At 39.7% G+C, this 21,059-nt stretch overlaps 1 protein-coding gene across 27 annotated transcripts in view; it reads left to right on the top strand.

Annotated features, from left to right (window-relative positions):
- The window catches only part of MTA3 (metastasis associated 1 family member 3), a 213,819-nt gene that overhangs the window by 182,549 nt on the left and 10,211 nt on the right, over positions 1 to 21,059 (top strand). For 21 of the 27 annotated variants that reach the window (XR_015137062.1, XR_015137063.1, XR_015137066.1 and 18 more), the window contains 4 exons: positions 1,730 to 1,881; positions 2,923 to 3,145; positions 10,812 to 10,898; positions 13,697 to 13,843. Coding sequence is in view for 20 of the 27 variants with exons in the window: in XM_086327254.1 (XP_086183380.1) it covers positions 1,730 to 1,881; positions 2,923 to 3,145; positions 10,812 to 10,898; positions 13,697 to 13,843 (609 nt within the window). In the remaining 7 variants the exon portion in view is untranslated. Of the gene's footprint in view, positions 1 to 1,729; positions 1,882 to 2,922; positions 3,256 to 10,811; positions 10,899 to 13,696; positions 13,844 to 21,059 lie in introns of those variants that run through there. The other 6 variants (XM_086327269.1, XM_086327268.1, XM_086327264.1 and 3 more) reach the window with 1 other exon arrangement.

Raw genomic sequence — 21,059 nt, 5'->3', positions numbered from 1 at the left:
GTTTTTAACTCTGCTCCATGCCCCATGCCAGGCTCCAGCATTAGGAAAGGCTTTTAAAGCCAAATCGCGTAATTATCTTTCCTACAACCAAGAAAGGTGTGAGCCCGACAGCTTGCTGTCTTCATAGAAACAGCACATTCCTAACCATTTTTTTGTACCATGAGAGCGCAAAGGGAAACACTTTGTGGAAAATTAGATTCTTTTGGTCAAAATTTTACATGGATTGTGTAGCTCTTTTGGCACTGGGAGAAATCTTAGATTTTTGAACTTCATTTATATTTAAGCGAAAGTAGAAAGACTCCTAAAGAAATGCTAGTGGCTTAATGTGTCTTATTTTTGCTTTACAAACCCCCTTTCATCTTATATGTAGTCTCACATATCCCTTTAAATAATTATTCCACCATTTTTATATGTGCATAACAAAAAAGCAGTTTTAATTTTATAATCTTTGAGGTCCATGTATTAAATTATCTATTATAATTATATTTCAATATAATATATGTACCAAATTTATCTTTATAGGAAGAATTTGGTGTTTTCTATTTGTCAGTCTTTAATTGAATTTAGTTAATTGTATAAAGAGAAAGGCATTTGTTGACATATTAAAATGACATGTCAAAAAATAAATAAATAAAATAAAATGACATGTCATGATTAATTTGGATAAAAATACGTATTTAAATACAAGTGAAATTTTATATTCAGAATCCAAAATAAGTCCATGACTAATATTTAGAATTCTTAAAATTTGTGTTTAAAAAAACTCAGCTTGACTTATTTGACTATTTGGTTTTAAATTACAAGAGGGAACATTTTTAGGTTAGTGTTTGCCAGGAGTCCCCCCAGAATAACACATGGTGGGGTTCATAAGAAGCAGTATGACTATAGTGGTCACTATATCATCCCTTTTTGACATTGTCTTGTGAAGTGTCAGTTGATAACCCTGATGTGGTGTTTGAACATGTTAACCTGATGAAGGCAACGTTGCAGGTCAAGGGCAGAAAATATTCAGTGTTTTCTGTCTTAAACTTCAGATCCATTGTGGGAATACTTAAATTGTTATATGGCAGTAATTTAAACTTCAGAGCAAAATAACACAGGTCTGTAGTGTTCAGCTCAGGAATAAATCAGCTGAGCTCTCAGGTTGTAAGCGTGCTGTGATCTCTGCTGCACGTGCTCACTTGATAGGGACTTAAAGTCTTGAAACGGATTCCATTTCTAAAGAGAGAAAAAGTGAAATAATTATTTTATCTATTGATTAAAAGAAAGGAATGAAAAACAGATAACCTACTTCTGTCCAACTTCTACCTTTATCTGTGGGAGTTCCTCTAAGCACCTTAAACCTGGAGCTAGTTTCTGAACCAAAGGTTTGGAAACCAGGATTTAGTTTAATACGTTCCTGATAACTTACCTCCAGAAATGTACACAATAGAGGATGTTTTTAATGAACCAACAAAAATTCCTTCAGCAGCATAATGTGTAATAGAGGGCACTTAATAAGGGTCACAGGCATTTGATATATAGAGAAATAAATGGCTGAATGAATTCTGACTTGAAAAATACATGCATGTATCAGACGTTCCTGTTTGCTAGGTAAACTGGGAGAAGAAAAATAAGATTGTAAACTAAAGATGGCTTTGGACTATTTTTCAAATGTTTATCTGTATATGTATTGCTGTTACAAGTTATATCACATTCTTATTTTACTTATTTTTTCCTCCATCTTTAGCTACACAGTCTCATCAGTGGTATTCTTGGGGCCCACCTAATATGCAGTGTAGGTTATGTGCAACCTGTTGGCTCTATTGGAAAAAATACGGAGGCCTGAAGATGCCCACCCAGTCGGAAGAGGAGAAGTTACCTCCTAGCCCAGCCACCGAGGTACACAAGCAGTGGTCTTTTTAGTGTTGAGAAATGTCATGTTTTTCAGCACCTGAATCACGCCTCACAAACAGAAGTAGAGTACAGGCAAACTTAAACAAAGCTATTAAAGCTAAGCATGGTACTGGAATGTTTAGGGTAGGTGTGGAGAGAGGGACAGGGACAAATCCAGTTTTTTCAGGTATTCAAAATATTGGTCTTGAGAGATTGATTATTCAGACAGAAGAAGAACAATGTGTGTGGGACATGTTAGCATGAGAAGAGAGCCTACAAGTTAAATATTGGTTTTAATGGCTTTTTTGGAAACAGTTTACAACCTTTAGCATGTTGAAAATATGCTTTATTGCATAAAGTGATAAATACAAATTGAGCATTCTTCCTGTTCCTGAGCTATCATAGGTAAAACAGGAAAGCATGGACTCAATCTTGGGGTGAACAACAGTTTAAATATGATTTGGTAAAATTCTCATAGATGGCAGATAATAGGTATTTACCTATTGAGAACTAGCAAGATTTAAGGACCCTCACTTCAATATTTTGGACTTCCCTGATGGTAATGAATCCACTGTAATGCAGGAGACCTGGGTTCACTTCCTGGGTCAGGAAGATCCCCTGGAGAAGGGAATGGCTACCCACTCCAGTATTCTTGCCTGGAGCATTCCATGGCCAGAGGAGCCTGGTGGGCTAGTCCGTGGGGTCACAAGGAGTTGGACACAACTGAGCGACTAACACACTTCAATATTAAAATAATAATAATGTTACTCCTGGCGATTTCTGACTGTTGTGAATATGATTTGGGATTGCTAAGGTCAGTTTAGGAGGAAAAAGAGTAGGATCACACACACCCACTTCCACCAGGTTCCTTCTCTAGTCCCCACCTCCTACTCCAAAGGACACACTTCAAAACTCTCTCCCCCTGTAGTTAAGTCATATATTCTTCAGTGAAAGACGTAAAACTTGCCCTTTTCTTTGAGCAGAGTGCAAGGAGTATGTATGTGACACATTCTGGTCTTCACACATCTGTTGGTGTCTGATTTACAGGACCCGCGAGTTAGAAGTCATATGTCTCGCCAGGCCATGCAGGGGATGCCAGTCCGAAACACTGGGAGCCCGAAGTCTGCAGTGAAGACCCGTCAAGCTTTCTTCCTTCACACTACATATTTCACAAAATTTGCTCGGCAGGTCTGCAAAAATACCCTCCGGCTGCGGCAGGCAGCAAGACGGCCGTTTGTTCCTATTAATTATGCTGCCATTAGGGCAGAATGTAAGATGCTTTTAAATTCTTAACCTTATATGTTGTGCTTCTGACCATCTTCTCTTTTCCCTCTCTCTGTTTTTATTTTTGTTTGCAATAAACATAAGTTCTTGTGTGCAGCCTTTTGTTTTTTTTTTTTTAACATTGTTTTGTCTGCTGCCATTTGTATCACGCCAACCTGAAAAGGAAACATTGAAACTTCTGCAGTCTTTGTGAGAAAGTAGTGCTCAGCAAAAGATAGATGGGAGGTGATCCTACCCAGTGGGGTTTTGTGATGGAGTTGCCTAAAAGCCCTTATTGGGGAAACACCTTTACCCCTAACGTAGAATAAAGCTTGCCAATTTGCACTAATGAGAAATTGTACGTCTTTATAAACTTCTCAGTTTCCAAAAACCCTTTACAGTTATATAATACTCTGGAAATTCAGTGTTTCATAACAAATTAGAAGATTTAACAAGCTATAAATGAATTTTAAAGTCTTTTGGGTGAATTTTCTGAAAAACATTTAATTTTTACAAGCTAGTGTCTGAATTTGTGGTTGAGCATTCTATTTGTCCAGTTTGGCTTCCATTTCATAATTATATACCATATGTATTAGTATGTAACACATCATTTTATTACTCTCATTTTCAGCACATTCAGTCTTGCTTATGTGTGTTGTTGTTAGAACAAATGTCATATGTTCCAGTGAATTGCAGGTTGTTCTCATATTACCACGTACCCCTAAACGTGTCCATAATTTGTCTGTGAGCTCTGATTCTAGCCTTGTTACTTTTAGTTACATTCCTGGTTAGCATGTTAGAGCCATGCAAGCTTTTTCCCCTATGGGATAAGAAAACTTGCTGTGTGGCTTAATAGATGGGAAATCTTAAAGAAATTCTATAGATACTTTATCATGAAAAATGTATTATTATGAGGCATTCCATTTTGATTTAAAGAAGGTATCTGTAAAAGGAGTGATGGTTGAAAAGTGGTTTTTGTTCCTGAAGATAATTTTCAGCAGAATAGTTGAAAGGCTTTAAAACATACAGGTAAAAGCTTTAAAAGAACAAGAGTGCTTGGTAGAGAGTAGAAATTGGGAGTAGCCTCTGCATCCCATGGAGGGCAAACCTAGCCGCACGAGACTCGTGTGTTTGAGAACGTAGGCATATGTACTGACGTTTCATGCTACTTTTGTGCTAGTGTTGCTGAGATCATGGATTTACGTTATCATTTTCTTACCATTTTGAGAAACTAGAAAATATTTATATCTACCTAAACTGCTTAGCTGATTTAAAAGACATATTTTTTATAAATAATTTCTTAAATATAAGGAATAAAAAATGTTACAAGAAAGAAAATGAATGAAATTCTTCCATTAAAATTGGCCAGGCTCCAGGATCATCTTTGTTTCTATGAATGGAAAAGAAACCATCACCAACTTAAATGACTTCTGAGGAAGCTTTTTCTGATTAAGCTTCTGTTAATTTCTCAGTTAATTTGCAAATTGTCTTTATTTTGATGATTCTTCAGTGAAGTATGTTTTTTTCTGTCACCTCATTTTGATTTGTTGCAGTTGAAAGGCCGTGCCACTAAAAAGGGTCAAGATTAAATTACCTGTATTATATTTCCAATATTGCCAATTTGTAAACTTCTCAGTTTCCCACAAATCCTTTACAGTTATATAATATTCTGGAAATTCAGTGTTTCGTAACAAATTAGAAGATTTAACAAGCTATAAATGAATTTTAAAGTCTTTTGGGTGAATTTTCTGAAAAACATTTAATTTTTTCAAGCTAGTGTCTGAATTTGTGGTTGAGCATTCTATTTGTCCAGTTTGGCTTCCATTTCATAATTATATACCATATGTATTGGTATATAACACATCATTTTATTACTCACATTTTCAACACATTCAGTCTTGCTATTCAGTCTTGCTAGCTACAAATGTAGCTATCATAATGATGATGATCATAATAAAAGAGGCGTTTGTTGTGATGAGATTCAAGGGGCATATTTTATTTTGTAGTTAGCTTCATTGATCAAGTTTATAGAATCAGATTCTCAGAATAATTTTACCTTGCAACTTAAAATGTAAAAGTTTCACCAGCCGTGTTCTCAGTCCTGGTCCCTGCAACCAGCAAGCAGCTGATGAATTCTTCCTAGCATCTGATTGCTTCTTGCATCATCTTCTCATATGTGTACCTTGTTACAACCTGTTTAGCAGATTTCTTTGATCTTGGCTTGTTAGTAAGATTAGGTGTTAATAACCTGATGTCTGTACACAACCATCTTTGTGGTCCAGAGGGAGGGTAAAGCTATATTATTATTACTTTTTTTTATATAAGCTTTCCTTGGTTTCTCAAAGGTAGTGGTGACCCTGTCCCTCCCCATAAAAGTTAAGTCACTATGATGCAGTATGAATGCACTTTCAGATCAGGTGAAAGTTAATAATTCTAAAGGTATTGATGGATCAAGAGCTCCAATTTATATGTTTAGTATAATTCTTCATAATATTGGAAAAGGAAAATCGTTTTCCCTGTGAACTTGAGATTCTTCCTCTTGTAAGAACTGCAGAAGTTGATGCCTGTGGCTTCTGGCCTTGGCAGCACCACTACAGCAGTATCATAGCCAGAGTTTATGGGATGACAGATGGTGTAAGAGTGAAGAAGTAGGGAGCCGAATAGATAAATTCTCAATTACATGAGGGAGAGCATAGTCATACCTTTGAGTTTTCACAAGCTAATTCTTGTATAGAGGGATTTTTGTTGTTAACAGCAGCACTCTCTGACCTTTATTTTCATTAAGAAATGGGTGTCAAAGAATACAGTAGAGTGAGTAGGTGAGTCTTTGTTTGAATGTCCATAAAGTATCTCAAGGAAAATGTAAGAGTATTGTCCTCAGAAAGGAAAACTGGGAGGCTGAGGGAAAGCGGTGGGAAGGAAACTTACTACTGTTCATCTTTCTAAACTTTTTCAATTTTGAGTCATGGGAATATATTTCCTATTTTAAAAAATTTTTAACCTGAAATAAACATATGGTATAACCAACATGTGTTTTATAGATATAGATATAAAATGATTCACAGTTCCAAACCCCAAAATACCTATTTATTTTAATAATATACCTTTATATGTGATTATGTAAGTCCATGCTGAAAATTACTAATGTAAGTACAGAGCCTGAACCAGTTCTACCATGTAAATAGTGCTTAATACAAGTGGATTGCAGGACCCAAAACCAAAACACTTGAGAAAGAAAAGTATGATGTCCTTGACAAGATTCGCAGACCGACTGCATGGTTGTAACACAGCATCAGGTTTCGATAGCCTGTCTCTTCTCCCTCTTGACACCCCTCCCCTCATTAAAAAAATGCCATGATGTAACGATGATGGTGTTCCTCCTTTGTTACTGTTATCAGACATCACCACTGAGTTTACTGGATAACTTGTCAAAAATCTGTAAAATCACCCAACGCCTGATGAGCACATGGTTTCTATCTGAGACTTAGGATACAGAGACTGGGGTTAAATACGAGCAATATGTTAGCATTCAATAGATGAAGCAGAAGTTCCTAGAGAAGTGGATCCAAATGACTTAGGTGCCCCCTCTGTAGCTTACATGAATAATTAAGTAGTTTTTGAGTTGATAATACACTGAACTTTAATGACAGAACCATTCCCCAGAATGAATGTCTTCAAAGGGGAACCTGGAGCCCTTTTTCTCTGAACATGCTAATTCAATTTCAGATGTATTCCAGGGGCCCATATTCAGAAGAAACTTGTTATATATATTTTGAGTTTTCTAGAGGTTTCTCAGCAAAAGTTACTATTAATAATTATATAAAGTTTTTGAAATTTTAAGTTCTAACTTTAAGAGAGAACAGTTCTGGCTTATTTATTTTGATAGTCTGTTATTTTAGTAAAAACTTGTCTTCGAATGGATGTTTTTAAATTTTTCTAAAGGAAGAAAAATGGCTACAAGTCTTAGGCCAAATCAACACCATTTGCGTTCATACCTTTTTTAGAGCTAACCGTTGTCATCAGTGTCTCAAGTATCCAGAGATGACATGTGTATCTCTAACAAACTAGGTGTCTTCTTTGTTTTTGTACAGATGTTAATGTCTACATTGCTCTGTACCTTGCCTTTTTTACTTGATGGATCTTGGAGGCCATTTCATACCAATTCACTGAGAGCTGCCTCTTCTTTTATCAGCTGCATAATAGTCTGTATTTTGTACTTGAGCCAGTTCCCTTATTTTAAAACACTTTAGGTTGTTTCCAGTCACTATTATAAGTAATCCTGCAACAAATATTCTTATATAGATACCTTTTAAGAGTGATATATGTACCTTACAGGTGTGTGTGTGCATGCGTGCTAAGGCGCTCAGTCATGTCCAACTCTTTGCAATCCCATATGATCCCTAACAGTAAAACATCTGGGTCAAGCAACTTTCATTTTGAATTTTGATAGTCACTGCCCAGTTGCCCTTAGAAAAACTATGGTTTACTCTCCCACCAGTGTCTACCGAGTGCCTGTTTCTCTAGAATCTTGCCAGCAGTGTTATTGATCTCTGAAACCCTTAACTAGTTGGTAAGTGACATGTAAGTTACATCAGCTTGCATTTCTCATTTTGAATAAGGTAAAACATTTTGCATATGTTTGAAAACCGTTTGTATTTCCTTTTTCGTCAGCTGTTTTTGCCCTGGCCTGTTTTCTGTTAAAAATCATACCAGCTTGTGGGAACTTATTGTATTTTAAGGTAGTTAGCTCTTGATCTGCAATTCAAATATTGGGTTGACCAAAAACTTTGTTCAAGTTTCCCCATACGGCAGAACCCAAACAAACTTTTTGGCCAACCCAGTATTTCCCTTGTTTTGTCCTTGATTTTGTTGAATCTGTATTGGCCAAGCAGGTTTTGTTTTGTATTTTTTTAAGTAGTTGAATCTTTTCTTTTTTTTTTAATGGCACATTGGTTTTGTGTCTTGTTTGAAATGCCTTTATAAGAAAATTTTCTTATAAGAAAATTCTATAAATGGTTTTACTATGATAGCAATTTTGAAGCCCATGCGGGAGACCTGGGTTCGATCCCTGGGTTGGGAAGATCCCCTGGAGAAGAGAAAGGCTACCCGCTCCAGTCTTCTGGCCTGGAGCATTCCATGGACTGTATAGTCCATGCAGTCGCAGAGTCGGACACGACTGAGAGACTTTCATGTGAGATAGTATTGTGAATTTTAATTCAGTATGTACTTTTTGCAAGCTTTCTATTTTCCCCTCTAATATTTCCACAACATCTTAGAAAGATAGCCGTGCGTTGCCCAAAAATGGGCAACTTTTTTCCAAGTTTACCTCAAGGAAGTAGAGCTCGGCCTTCCAGAAGCCACGGAAATACGCCTCATACTTGGTCAAGTATTTCGAGAGAGATGAGGATGTTCTCGCTCTGGCTGGATTTTGATTCTTTCTGGTTTCTTTGGGCATTTCTCAGTTTGCATTCTTTCCCTGTGCGCTTTTAATACATACTAATTAATCCTCTTTAGATAGAGTTAGGTGAATAACTTGAGAACAAGGTTCCACTGGCCTGGTCTTGAGTACAAATCACAATTTTTTTTAACCAGCTCAAGTGTAGCCCTGATTGTCTTTGTTTATGATCACTCCCTCCAGACAGAAGCTTTTTCTCTTTTCTGTTGGTATTCAGTATAATCGCTTAATGGTTGCAGTTTCTATGTTAAATAGTCTTAGCACCCACTTTTCATCTTGATTTATTCATGGTTGAGACTGATTTTCTTGCCACCAACTACTACCTTTATAATGATTGATGAAAGATGGATCCTTCTAAAGAGCTTTGATCTCCCACTCAAGTGCTCTGTAAATTGCCACTTAGAACACTGCATAATTAATCCTACTAATTTAGTGAGAAATTAAAAGCAGATTAATATAAAGTGAAATGGTCTTTGGGTATTGTGTTGGTAACTCTTGATGGGTTTTTTCGATTATTGTCAAGGTGACAGTCATGTGGGAGTTTATCGCTTGGAGTCACTTTGGCAGTTTTGCTCTGGGCCTTAGAAACTGCAGTAAAGAGTGAAGTTAATCTTATTACTAACAATACAGTAATGGTTTTTGTCCAAAACATTGAGGAAATACTAAGATGATTCATTGAAACTTTATTAATAGAATATTTTTCTCATGTCCTCTTCCTAAGTAGAACTTGAATTCTTAATGAATTAGTAACACTAGGAAAGAATTCTTACTGTTAATTCATAGCGATGTGACATGTGTCCAATCCCTGCAGGGCTTGGGCTGCATGTTAGCGTTTAGATCACTCCTCCAAAATATGCTTCTTATATTCCTGCCTGCAACGTCACTATTTTTCAACAACAGGTGAAAAGCTTCATAGCTTCGTAATTTTATTTTATTTTTCCTCAAAGGAAATCAGCTGAGTAGGAGGAGAAGAAATCGGACCGTTTATAGTTGTCAGTGGTTGCATAGTAATTAGCCAGTGCTTGGGATACATATTCGGATTCCAGGCTGTGCGTTATGTGCTTTGTCTATTTCAATATTTTTAAATGCTACTTTCCCACCTTTTTCTGTTCAGTAGTTATTGGAGAAGAATTTCCTTGATGAGAGGGTTAGAGCTTATGAAAAAGTTAATTTTTAATTCTAAATTATTTGAAGTTCCAGATTGAATTATACATTTTAACACTAATTGTGCAGAGAATCCCTGTGGATCCTGTGTATAGGCCTAGAAATGTGGTCTCCATCACAGAAAATCTATAGGGACATTTTTGACAAAAGGCATAAACATGGCAGAGTCATATCTGCTGAAGCTACTCTGTTAAGCTTTATGACAAGAGCTGCAAATTTAAAAAACGTTTCAATACTCATTTCTTGGTCACTTCAAACTCTGTAACTTGTATGAGATGCAGCCATCTTTCACATCTATTCTTCATCCTAATGACAGCTAATTAAAAAAGAGTGTTTGTGTTGTGTGCTTTATTTTTCTCTGAAATGACTGTGATGTGAACTTTATGAACAAATATCCATTACAGTATTTTACTGTTCTGACTATTGGATGAAATACCTGTCTGCACACAGGAAACCTTGTCAGTCTCAGTGCTAATGACATCATAAGAGGATACGCAGGACAGAAAACTAGTGATAAAATCAAGTGGCGCATTTTTACTTGGGGGAGGCTCATCTAATGGAACTGAAAGTTAATCGAGATAGATGAAGACTCCTCCGTAGAGACTCATTCCATCGAGGTCAGGGCTGATCACGTCTGTTGCCTTTGTCAGCCATCATTTTTGTCTTCCACGCCAGATTTATCTTACATTAGGACTGATCACACCTCATATCTTACGGAAGCTTTTCTACTATAATATAGAAATGGCGTGGCTAGACAGGAAGCATATCTCCACTATTTACAGATGTGTGAACACGGAAAGAAAGCATGGGCTTGTGAGATGTGTTAGTTGTTTCATAAGGGACTTTAAAGCAAGTGGTCCCCAGGTAAAACCCCATTTAGTAATCTGGAACCAGAACTGGAACCAGTTTATTCTTAAACCCCAAAGAAAATTATGAAGGAAACTGGTGGATTTTTTGGTGCTGTTCTCCACTTGCACCTTTTATTTCTGTGGTGTGTGAAGCACAGGCAGAGAAATCAGCCTCACTGGTTGTCTCTGTGTTTCTTTCTCCTCAGATGCAGACAGACATGCGGATCTATCTGGAAGTCCACTGAAAAGCAAAAGCACTAGGAAGCCTTTGGCATGTATCATTGGGTATTTAGGTGGGTATTTTTTAATAGAAGAAAAGCTTGGAGAGCAGTATCTGTACCTTATCACCGGCTCCTCAAAATTGACATACCTATATTAAATGTAAGCCTTTCAAGTAGCTGAAATTGGATACCTTCATATGAATAGTCAGTTTATTTTATTTGAGAAATGTTTGATTACCAAAACACACAGAGAACATAATACAGAGTTAGAGATGGGTTTACTTTTCCTAAAAATATAATTGAGTAAAAATGTAATGTGTATTTATGTATATAAATACAGATTAAGCAAGAAGAGGAAAATGAGAATCACTGAATTATTAGAGGAGGAATATTCTTTTTTTTTAATTGAAGTATAATTGACTTACAATGTTATATTAGTTTAAGGTGTACCACATGAATGATTTGGCATTTATACACATTATAGGATGATCACCATGATAATTCTAATTACCATCTGTCACCATCCCAAGTTATTATAAAATTAAGGATGAATATTCTTTTTTTTTTTGGCTGCATCACATGGCTTGCAGGGTCTTATTTTACTGACCAGGGATTGAATCCAGGCCCAAGACAATGAAAATGCTGAGTCCTAACCACTGGACTGCCAGGGAATTCTTAAGGGTGAATTTTTTTTTAAAGATTTTTTGATGGGGACCATTTTTAAAGTCTTTATTGAATTTGTTACAATATATTCTGTTTCATGTTTCGGTTTTTTGTCTCCGAGGCATGTGACATCTTAGCTCCCCAACCAGGGATTGAACCTGCACCCCCTGCATTGGAAGGTGAAGTCTTAGCCACTGGGCCGCCAGGGAAGTCCCAAAGATGAATATTTTTAATATTTTGATACAAATCTTCCACTGTTTGCAAACCCACCTCACCCCTTCCCTTAAATAGAGAAAGATTCATGTACTTTTTTTTAAATAAAAAGAGATAAAACTGGTGTTTAAACCACCTTTAAACAATATTTATAGTTTTGTTGTGCCGATTAAGGTTACTTGAGAGGGGAGCATTAGTATTGCTTTCTGGTTTTTATCCTGTTATTTAACTTGAAAGTCACAAAATATGGTAGTTCCATTTATATCTTGAAATATAATAATTAATAATGTAACATTACCAAGAAATAACTTTTTTTGGCAGAGTTTTAAGATAAATAATTTGTGAAATAGTGGTTTCAAAAATGGTTCCTATTATACCTAGGAGCTATGTTTTTATGCTTCTAATATTCTTGCTTTTTCATCTTCTCAGTAAAATTGAAGTATGTGCTCAGAGTTGCATTGAACTTTATTATTTTGTCAGAAAGATTTATACTTACGAAGTGTCCAGACTTAAGAGGTCCAGTCTTTTAAAAATCAAAGTGTAGCCTTAAACTTAGTATATTATCTGGTCCGTATCAGATCATCCTAAGAGTCAGAGTGCACAGCTTCCTCTTTGATGTTACTTTGCCACCTTATTTCCTATTTTATTCCTTCAGGGCCTAAAGACTTGCTTTGATATCCCCCTAAAATATCACATGGTTATCACAGGTATGACCTAACTCGTGGTGATCTAGTCTGTGAAGTTTTCTAACTATGTTCCCTTGCAGGGTGTAATCCTAGAAGCCTCTCCCACCTTGCAAAGCAAAGTATCTGATCATAAGATGATCATAAGAAATAAACTATGACATTGCATATTAGCATTTCCATAGGTAATTATATGTTCTTCCTATGGGCAAACTGGTCTCTGTCTCTACCAGACAAACCCACAGCAGGGCTGTCCTTACTAACTGAAGCACTTCCCTACAGAACACATTTCTGAGTATTTACTATGTGCAAGACACTTACACTAAGTTATTTAGGGAACACTAAGATGAACATGGCCTTTGAATACGGCCTTTCCCTCAAAAATCCTCCACTAGTGAGGAAGGCATACAGGTAAAGACAGTGGAGCTCTTCCTAAATTTCAGTACATGAGGCTGATATCCTGGCCCTCGCCTGGGAAGACGGGGTGGCTTGTGCATGGTTGGCATGCTGGGTGGTAACTCAGGATCAGTGAGCAGGTTCAGCTTTAGAGAAGAGGTCGCCTGGTTTTAGTGTTAGACGGAGGTCCTTAAATCCAGTTTCTGCAGTGTTGCAATTTATGTCCATCTACTTGACCCAGAAAGTATTAAGTAGTGCAGGGCTGTGTGACTGACAGCAGTGTACTTCACGTAAACACACATGCACCACACACACCCTACAGTTTTGTGATATAGCCTCTGTCAAAGCTTTCCTTCTGCTACTTCTTAACACTGGTATTGGAAGTTCGGTGTCACTGACTGACCCTGGAGTGACTGACCCTGGTCCTGTGGTCTGGTTGCAGAGCCAGAGGAGGAATCCTGTTTTCTCAGAAAGCTGCCACACACCAGATGTGCTGCATGCCTTGTTCCTAGTGTGATGGAGTGCAGAGGTAGTTTTCTTTGAGGCTGCCTCTCCAGATAGACTTTGAATTTCTAATTCCTTCAAGAGTCAGATGCCTTATTCCCTTAGTAAATCTTGTGTTTAAGTGACCTTCTGAAGTGGCTTTTTTTTTTTTTTTTTCCTTCTTCTACTCACAACATGAAGCTCAGAGCTTCAGCTAGCAGGGGCAGAACCAGCTCCCTTTTGATAAACAAGGCCATGTAACAGCACTTGAAGTTGATTCATTATGCAAGTCCTTGGGAAAACAGGCTGGTTCGTAAGGAACTGGCTCTCAGCTCATTAAGAAATAAGATGTGTGCCTGTTAGCCAGTGGTAAGTGCACACAGATTTTTAATACCATGTTCTGAGTTGAGAAACCTTTCTTCCCCCTGTCAGAGATCCATCCTTCGAAGAAACCTAATGTAATTCGATCTACACCAAGCCTGCAAACCCCAACCACCAAGCGGATGCTAGCCACCCCGAATCACACGTCTCTGAGCATTTTGGGGAAAAGAAACTACAGTCATCACAATGGCCTGGATGGTATGTAAGCCCAGGAATTCTGGGGGCTAATCCCATAGGCCAGGGCCTCTCTGCCCTTGACTGCTCTAGTGTCTGCTGCCACGTGCATGAATGCATAACAGGTTCTTCTTCCCTCTGGTTGGACTGTGCGGAAAGGGGGATATAAGGGAAGGCTGCCGTGTACCACAGTGAAGACATTTTGCCAACTGCTATTTCTCCATCTTCTCAGAAGGGACCTTTTTGCTCCCATTTCCTGTTAGGAGGCCGGTTTGGAAATGAAGTCTGCATTTAGCAGGTTGCCTCTGCTGGATAATAATGCTCTTGCTGTGATGCATTCTCACTGCTCACCTCTGTTTTCTTGAGCAGAAGGGATTATTTTGCCTCGTGTCTGAGACAGCAGTGCTCTCTGGGGGGTTCTTCGGTGTTCTGCGGATCATTTTGAATTTGGCATTTGTCCCTGACTTCGTTCACCTTATAAATTTTCTTAATTGCTCAAGAATACTATAAGTCATGAAAAGAATTACCTAGGTGATGTCCTAAATACAGAAATAATAATTTGTTTGAAATGGGAAAACTGAGAAATATCACCTCTTATCCAAAGTACTTCTCCTGGGCTTGCCCATATAATGACTCTTCAGGTGGAATTGAATTATCATCCCATTTGGACTGTAAACACAAGCATTATAAATCATCTGGGCAGTACATATTGTTCATTTCAATAGTCCTAGAGTTTGAAGCTGTCTTGATTGTTTAAATGTTGGCATTTATTTATGAATAAAACTCCAGGCTTTTCATGCCTTGTGGGACTCTAAATTCTGTCAATGGCAGTAAGTTATTTATACTGAGGCCCTAGAGCAAGGATGTGGAGGAGACCTTCTGGTAATAATTTCCCACGGTTGTTTTCCTTCTGCATGACTTTCGATGGTCATAGTGATGTCACGATGAATCAAAAATTGAGGGTGACGAGTTTAGTTTGCATTTATAGGGCATCAATGTGCTGCAGATATGGCTTTCGAGAATTTAGCTGCATAATAGTCTTGCAGAAATACTTCCTTGTTAATGAGAACATCAGCCATCCTTGCCTCCTCAATATGCCCGATGTCTAGTCAGCAGAGGTCCAAGGAAGGATTGTGTCAAAATGTGGAGACGGGATTGCATTCCAACTTTTCCTTGCCTGCAGCATGGGACCTTTAGATTCAACCTTAAATGGAATCAAGAATCTTTCTTTTCCATCTTATCACCTCCCTGGACAGTCTAGGTATGTAGTCCTACTGCAGAAAGTAAGTTCTTGTTTATTTTATGGTTATATATTCTGTATGGTAAAAAGAGTCCTGCTGTGACTGATGTTGGAACAGTGGCTTTTTAGTGTCTTTCTGCACTCGTGCCCCATGGTGACGGTCATTCTGGGCCCCAGTCCTACCCCTGCATCGTGGCTCCTTTTGTTCTTCCCTTGTATCACAGGACCTTGTCTCTTTGGAATTTCTAGAAAGTGCCACCATGTAGTGTTCCCTGTTTAGGGTAATTTATCCCATTTCCTTCTGAATGGGTACTGTTGTGAGGGCATTGATTCTCTGCTCTGAACAGGAGGCACAGACAAGAGCGCCTAGTGAATCCCTGGGGTTATGTTGCTCGAGACCTTCAACCTTGTTAAGGAAAAGACACTTGTCTCAGTTTCAGAGGAAACGTAGCCGTTGCACTTTTCTCGAGACCCATTTGCCTCTGCTTCCCTGTCCTAGTACAGAGAGGAAGGCTGATTACCTGTGCCTTACCTGCATTATCTCATCTGATGCAGTTGACAGAAGGTTCCAGGTCAGAGGTCTTGACTGTTTTGCATACCATGGTATCTCTGCTGCCTGGCATAGTGCCTGGAACTTAGCAGGTGATCAATTAATGTTAGTTGAATAAATGAAAGTGATTGAGAAAAATGAGACCTGGAGGGGTGAATTAAATTTTCCAAAGTGACCAAAGTTGCATAAATGGGCTGGGGTTCCTATTTAGGTGTGACTAATTTCAGAGTCTGCTCTTTTACCCACTGTTATAAATGAAGTTGTGGCTCTCAAATGTGCTGTATTAGCAAAGTAGGGACGACATAAGTTATTGTAACAGCTCATTTAATATGAGAAATCAACATGATAGATGTTGAAGGACAGAATGGGTGAATAGGGAACACTGTTGGACAGTGGGGTGGGGAGAGGAAACAGCCACCATCACGAGAGCTGGGGGACAAGTGGAGAAGTTGGGGTCATCACAGCTAGAGGCCCAAGGAGCTGGGACCCAGACCCTTGAGGAAAGAGCACTGCCCTGCTGGTGCTGGCATCTCTCAGCAAGTGCAATGAGGCTGCTCCCGGGAGTGTGAAGTGAAACTGGAACCTGAAACACACTGCTCCCGACAGGAACAAGGAGAAGCGAGTCTCTTGCCCAGCCTTGCAGGTGCCCTCTAGACCCACCCCCCCCACCCCCGCACTGGTGTAACAGGGATCTGAATGGCACAGGAGAAGAGCATTTGCAGTCCCAACTCAACCCAGCATCACAAAGCTGAGTTCAAGTAGATGGATGTGTAGCTGCGAGGCAAGAGGGTAACAGAAGTACATACTTTAGAAAATGTCCCCATTTTTGTATTCTCAGTGGACCTTTTCCTTGGGATAATGGGTCTGTTTCTTACTTCTTTAGGATATAAGACAGGGACTAACCTGAGTTTCCAAGATGAACTCAAAGTACTAGATTAAAATCTTAGGCTAATAGTGAATTTTCATGGGAGAGTTAATACCATTATACACTGGAATTGATAGGCACAAATTCATGGAAGAGTCTTACCGTGTGTGATTCAATAATACCATCAATTAGCACTGCTATGTAATTATCAGCATGTCAGACAGATGAGCACACCAGACAGGGTGCTGGTGGACAGAACCAGTCCAGCTGGAAGCAAAACCTGATTGTACTGAGACATCCAGCCAGGTCTCTCAGCCCTGGGGCTTCCTGTCTGCTTCTTCCTTCTGCTTTTTGCTCCCTTTGCTCAGCCTCCACCTTCAGTAGGAGGTTCTTCATGGTGGGAAGAGTCTCTGAATTCCTGCTGGTAGACAGTTTTTTCAGTTCAGTCCCTCAGTCGTGTCCAACTTTTTGCAACCCCATGGACTGCAGCACACCAGGCTTCCCTGTCCATCACCAACTCCAAAAGCTTGCTCAAACTCATGACACTTTTTTACCTGACATTAAAAAAAAGAGTGGGCAGCTTCTTCTTATCTTCTGAAAGTCACTGTCTTTCACCTGGCCTTGGCCTGTTAAAGGCCCTGGTGTGACTAGGGCCTGGGAGTCGGCACTCTGCATCTTCTTAACCCATGGTACCCAGCCACCCACAGACCTCTGTGATTGTCCTAATGGAACTTAGATTCTAAGGGTAAAAACAAAACCTGCACACATAAAAAGCCTCACATTTTGGAGTCAGTACAGACCTACCCAGATCCATATCAATGTCGCTTTATATTAGTCTTTGTTGTCAGGCTGTAGTTCCAGTGGTGGCCACATGCCATCAGGGTGCTTTCCAAATCCTGCCCCCTTTTCTGACTTAGAGATGACAGTCTTCTTGCCAGCAAGCCAAACGCCTACCACATTTGGCTGACTCGGGTAACTCCAGTGTCTGTAAGAACAGAAGGCCCTAAGACCAGTGGGGATAGAAGAGGCATTACTTTCCATGTCTGGGAGCCCCAAAGGGAGGGCAGCAGGGGAAATGGGATTTGTCTCTGCCACGGAAAAAAGAACATCTGACTGTTTGGAGTGAGATGGGATGAATTGCTAACTTCTCTGATAATTTCCTGTGTGGCTTTGGGTAAATCATTTGGTTTCCATAACTATTTTTTTCTTCTCTTCTGTAAAATATAGATTTCATTTGCCTTAACTAATTGTTATAGTGATTAAAAAATTTCACCTACTTTATACCACTTCGTCTTCCAAACACTTTATGAGGTAGATGTTATAACCCTCATTTTAATAATAAAAAAACCCAAGTTCAAAGAGGTAAAGGGATTTGCCCAAAGTCACCCTGCTAGCAATTAGCAGAAATGAGATTTTAAACTCCAAATCTAAGATTGTTTCCACTGGGTGAATAAGGATCCCTGATCTGTGTGTTGAGTACACCATGTACCTGGGAGATGTTTCTGGTTTTTTTTGTGTGTATCAAAGCTGGGTTTGTATTTGTAAACACAGAGAGGAACATAGAGGGCATTTTTCTTTGCTCAGACTGAACTATAAGCACAGCCGTCAGCTCCAGCTCTTGCCTCTGCACAGCTCCTCTGCCTGTATGCTGCTCCCTCCTTTTTCTGGAACTTAGGGGATAGAAGCTATGTTAGTGTCAGAGAGAGGGGAGAAAAAAGAAATAGAGAAAAACCCACAATCACCTAAAGGTGAGATGTGTTTCAATTATATTTCTGGTATCGACTCTGACACATAGTGAGTGTTCATTAAGTGTTACCCTGGAGTAGGAAATAGTAACCCACGCCAGTATCTTGCCTGGGAAATCACCTGGACAGGGGAGCCTGGTGGGTTACAGACCATGGGGTGGCAAAAGAGTTGGGCACGACTGAGCACGCACACATAACATTATTAAGATTTCATCTCCTCCTCTAAAGAAGGGCCATTATTGTTTTATTTTGAAAACTGTTAAGTTACCAAAGTTTTTATAGTCATATGTGAATTGTATATGAATAATGTCAATGCTTTCCTTATAACTGCGTTCATTTCTTACCTAAAGGTATGATTCTCAAAACAATGACTCTTGGATATTTGCTTAAAGGTAAATGGATATGTTCCAGTGTATATTTGCACATAGACAGGGCCAGTATTTATAAAGAAAAACTGCCCTTGTTTAAGTTATTTAGAAAAGTATTAAAGATAAAATTAAGTTTATAAAGAGGGCTCATCTGGCTTCCTGTAGGTTCCTGTGATTAGAGACCCTACAGCAAAGGGGGTGGAACAGCGTCATCCTGAGACAGTGAAATCTTTTTCAGAGTGAAGGCTGAGTCAGGAAAGACTCCAGAAGGACTGTACAGGTATTTCCTGACCCCCTAAAGAGATGCCCCGGGACCACTCCCTACCTAGTGTCAGATGTTTGTGTTTCGGTATATCAGCAGAGCTTCCATCGCACCGCACAGGCACAAGGGGCTTCCTCCTGCGTCTCCATCTGTATCACATGGGGAGCTTTGAGAACAGCTTCAGCTGTGTAGTCATGCAGACCAAGGGAGCATCAGCTAGAGGTGCTCTTAACCGTCTTCTGAGACGGCGTGGCTTTTGTCCCAGGGGTACTGCAGAAACAGGACTTAGTGTGTCAGGAAAACCAAAGCAGCAGGCTCAGAAGAGAGGTGAGTTTTCAATAGAACAGAGTCAGGGCATGTGAGCCAAGGAAATTGATGAATTGTATAATAAACTTCTTTTTTAATCTGCTCTCTTCCGGCTTATTTCCCCTGAGGTTTGTGAGTATACTGCAGATTGTTATCTTTCTTATGTGTTCGCTGCGTTGACTAATAGCATTTCTCAATGTCTTTATACAATGAAGGGGGTATCTGATGGGGATGCCTCTAAGTCTAATACTATGATCTGGTATGTGAAGACTGTCCTTTGGATCACTTATTTCTGAAATCAGTGATTCAAGCGTTCCAACTGTTTGCTTCCCACCCTGGGAAATGGGTGGAGGTGAGGCCATTGTACCAGTGAGAGAGCTCTGGGAATGCATCTGCTGTCTTTACAAATCCCAATAAAAATAGACTGCCAGGAGCAGCTGATGGCACTCCTAGGCATGCTTAGGCCCGGGCTGCCTTCTGTCAAACATTTTTATGTCATTTCAAAAGACTATGATTTTTTTTCGAATCTTCTAAAATATTTTTTTTATGGAAGAACATTGAGTGCTCCTGGACTCACCTCTGGTCTCCTGTTCTCAAGCTATAATGTTAAAACCTGATTAAATATATTAAAGTACCTTCAAGTTTCTTTTTTTCTTCAGTTTTTATAATGGATTATTATGGTCCCAGAGTTTATTGAATGTGAAGCAGATATAGAAGATTATCTAATGTATCTGGAGAGTTTCAGGACAGTTAAAGCTTTATCTGAGGGTAGCGGATGTTCTCTCACGTAGGAGTAGGGCTTCTGAAGGAAGACTGGCCCAAGTACCTTAGGTGTGAGTAATCAGTACCTTGGTGTTTTGGCGTATTCTGGAAGGATGGCAAACTGGCCTCCTCAGGGTCCATTGCTGGGTTTAGTAGTAAATATCACAGTATTCCCAGAGAATACTCTTCTGTCCTGCCCCTGAGGAAAATGCTAGTGTGTGAGCCTATAAGTGGTCTAGGTTTAAGATCCTCTCAGCAATATGGAGGGCTTCCCTCGTAGCTCAGTCAGTAAAGAATCTGCCCACAATGCAGGAGACCCTGCTTCGATTCCTGAGTTGGCAAGATCCTCTGGAGAAGGAAATGGCAACCCACTGTAGTATTCTTGCCTGGAGAATCTCATGGACAGAGGAGCTTGGCAGGCTACAGCCCATGGGGTCACAAGAGTCAGACACGACTTAACAACTACACCACCACCAGCAATATGGAGATTTTAGAAGAGAGACACAAGTCCTTGGTAGTTACTCAGAGGCCGACGGCCGTGAGAACCAGCTCTGGCTCCCTCAGGAAGTCTGTTTACCTTCAGGGGTCATGCAAGGAAACCTTTGTAACCAGCCTATCCCTGTGAGCGCCCATCCTCAGTGACGTAGAGGGGGAACCTCTGAGAAAGGAAGTAAACCCCTGACTGAAAAACTGAGTCCCTATTTTGAGGGGGTAATGGTAGATGCTTGGGAAAGGAGAGGGAAGAAGTCAGCAGAGGGAGGGAGCTTCGTCCCTGAGAAGCGAATCTTCCTCAGAAAAGAGTGGACTCATTCACCTGAAGAGCAGTCCACGGCTCCTCGATGCTGGCTTTAAGAAAGCCAGCGGGACGTCAGCATTAGATCTTGATGCCCCAGGAAAGTGAAGCCCAACAGCCGATTTAGGCATCCCCTGCCCAGTCTCTTCAGATCCCAGTGAAGAAGTGAGGAGAAATCTTCTGAATCTGCACAGCTCCCAGGGCAATGACTCCAGAAGATGAGTCACAGCCTCCTTGCCTGGGAGCCTCCCACTGGGTTCTTGTTAAGCTCCCCAGCCTTGCTCCTTATTTTCGTTCAGTGTTTCTTGTTTTCCCTTCCAGATGACTGAGCGCTCTTTAAGCTCAGAAA

Source organism: Bos grunniens, chromosome 11 (assembly GCF_055505025.1).
Source record: "Bos grunniens cultivar Pamir isolate PY7600 chromosome 11, Bosgru_T2T1.0, whole genome shotgun sequence".
In the NCBI taxonomy this organism is placed as follows: domain Eukaryota; kingdom Metazoa; phylum Chordata; class Mammalia; order Artiodactyla; family Bovidae; genus Bos; species Bos grunniens.
The sequence above is the reverse complement of the archived record's forward strand: the minus strand, read 5'-3'. Positions and strand labels throughout refer to the sequence as shown.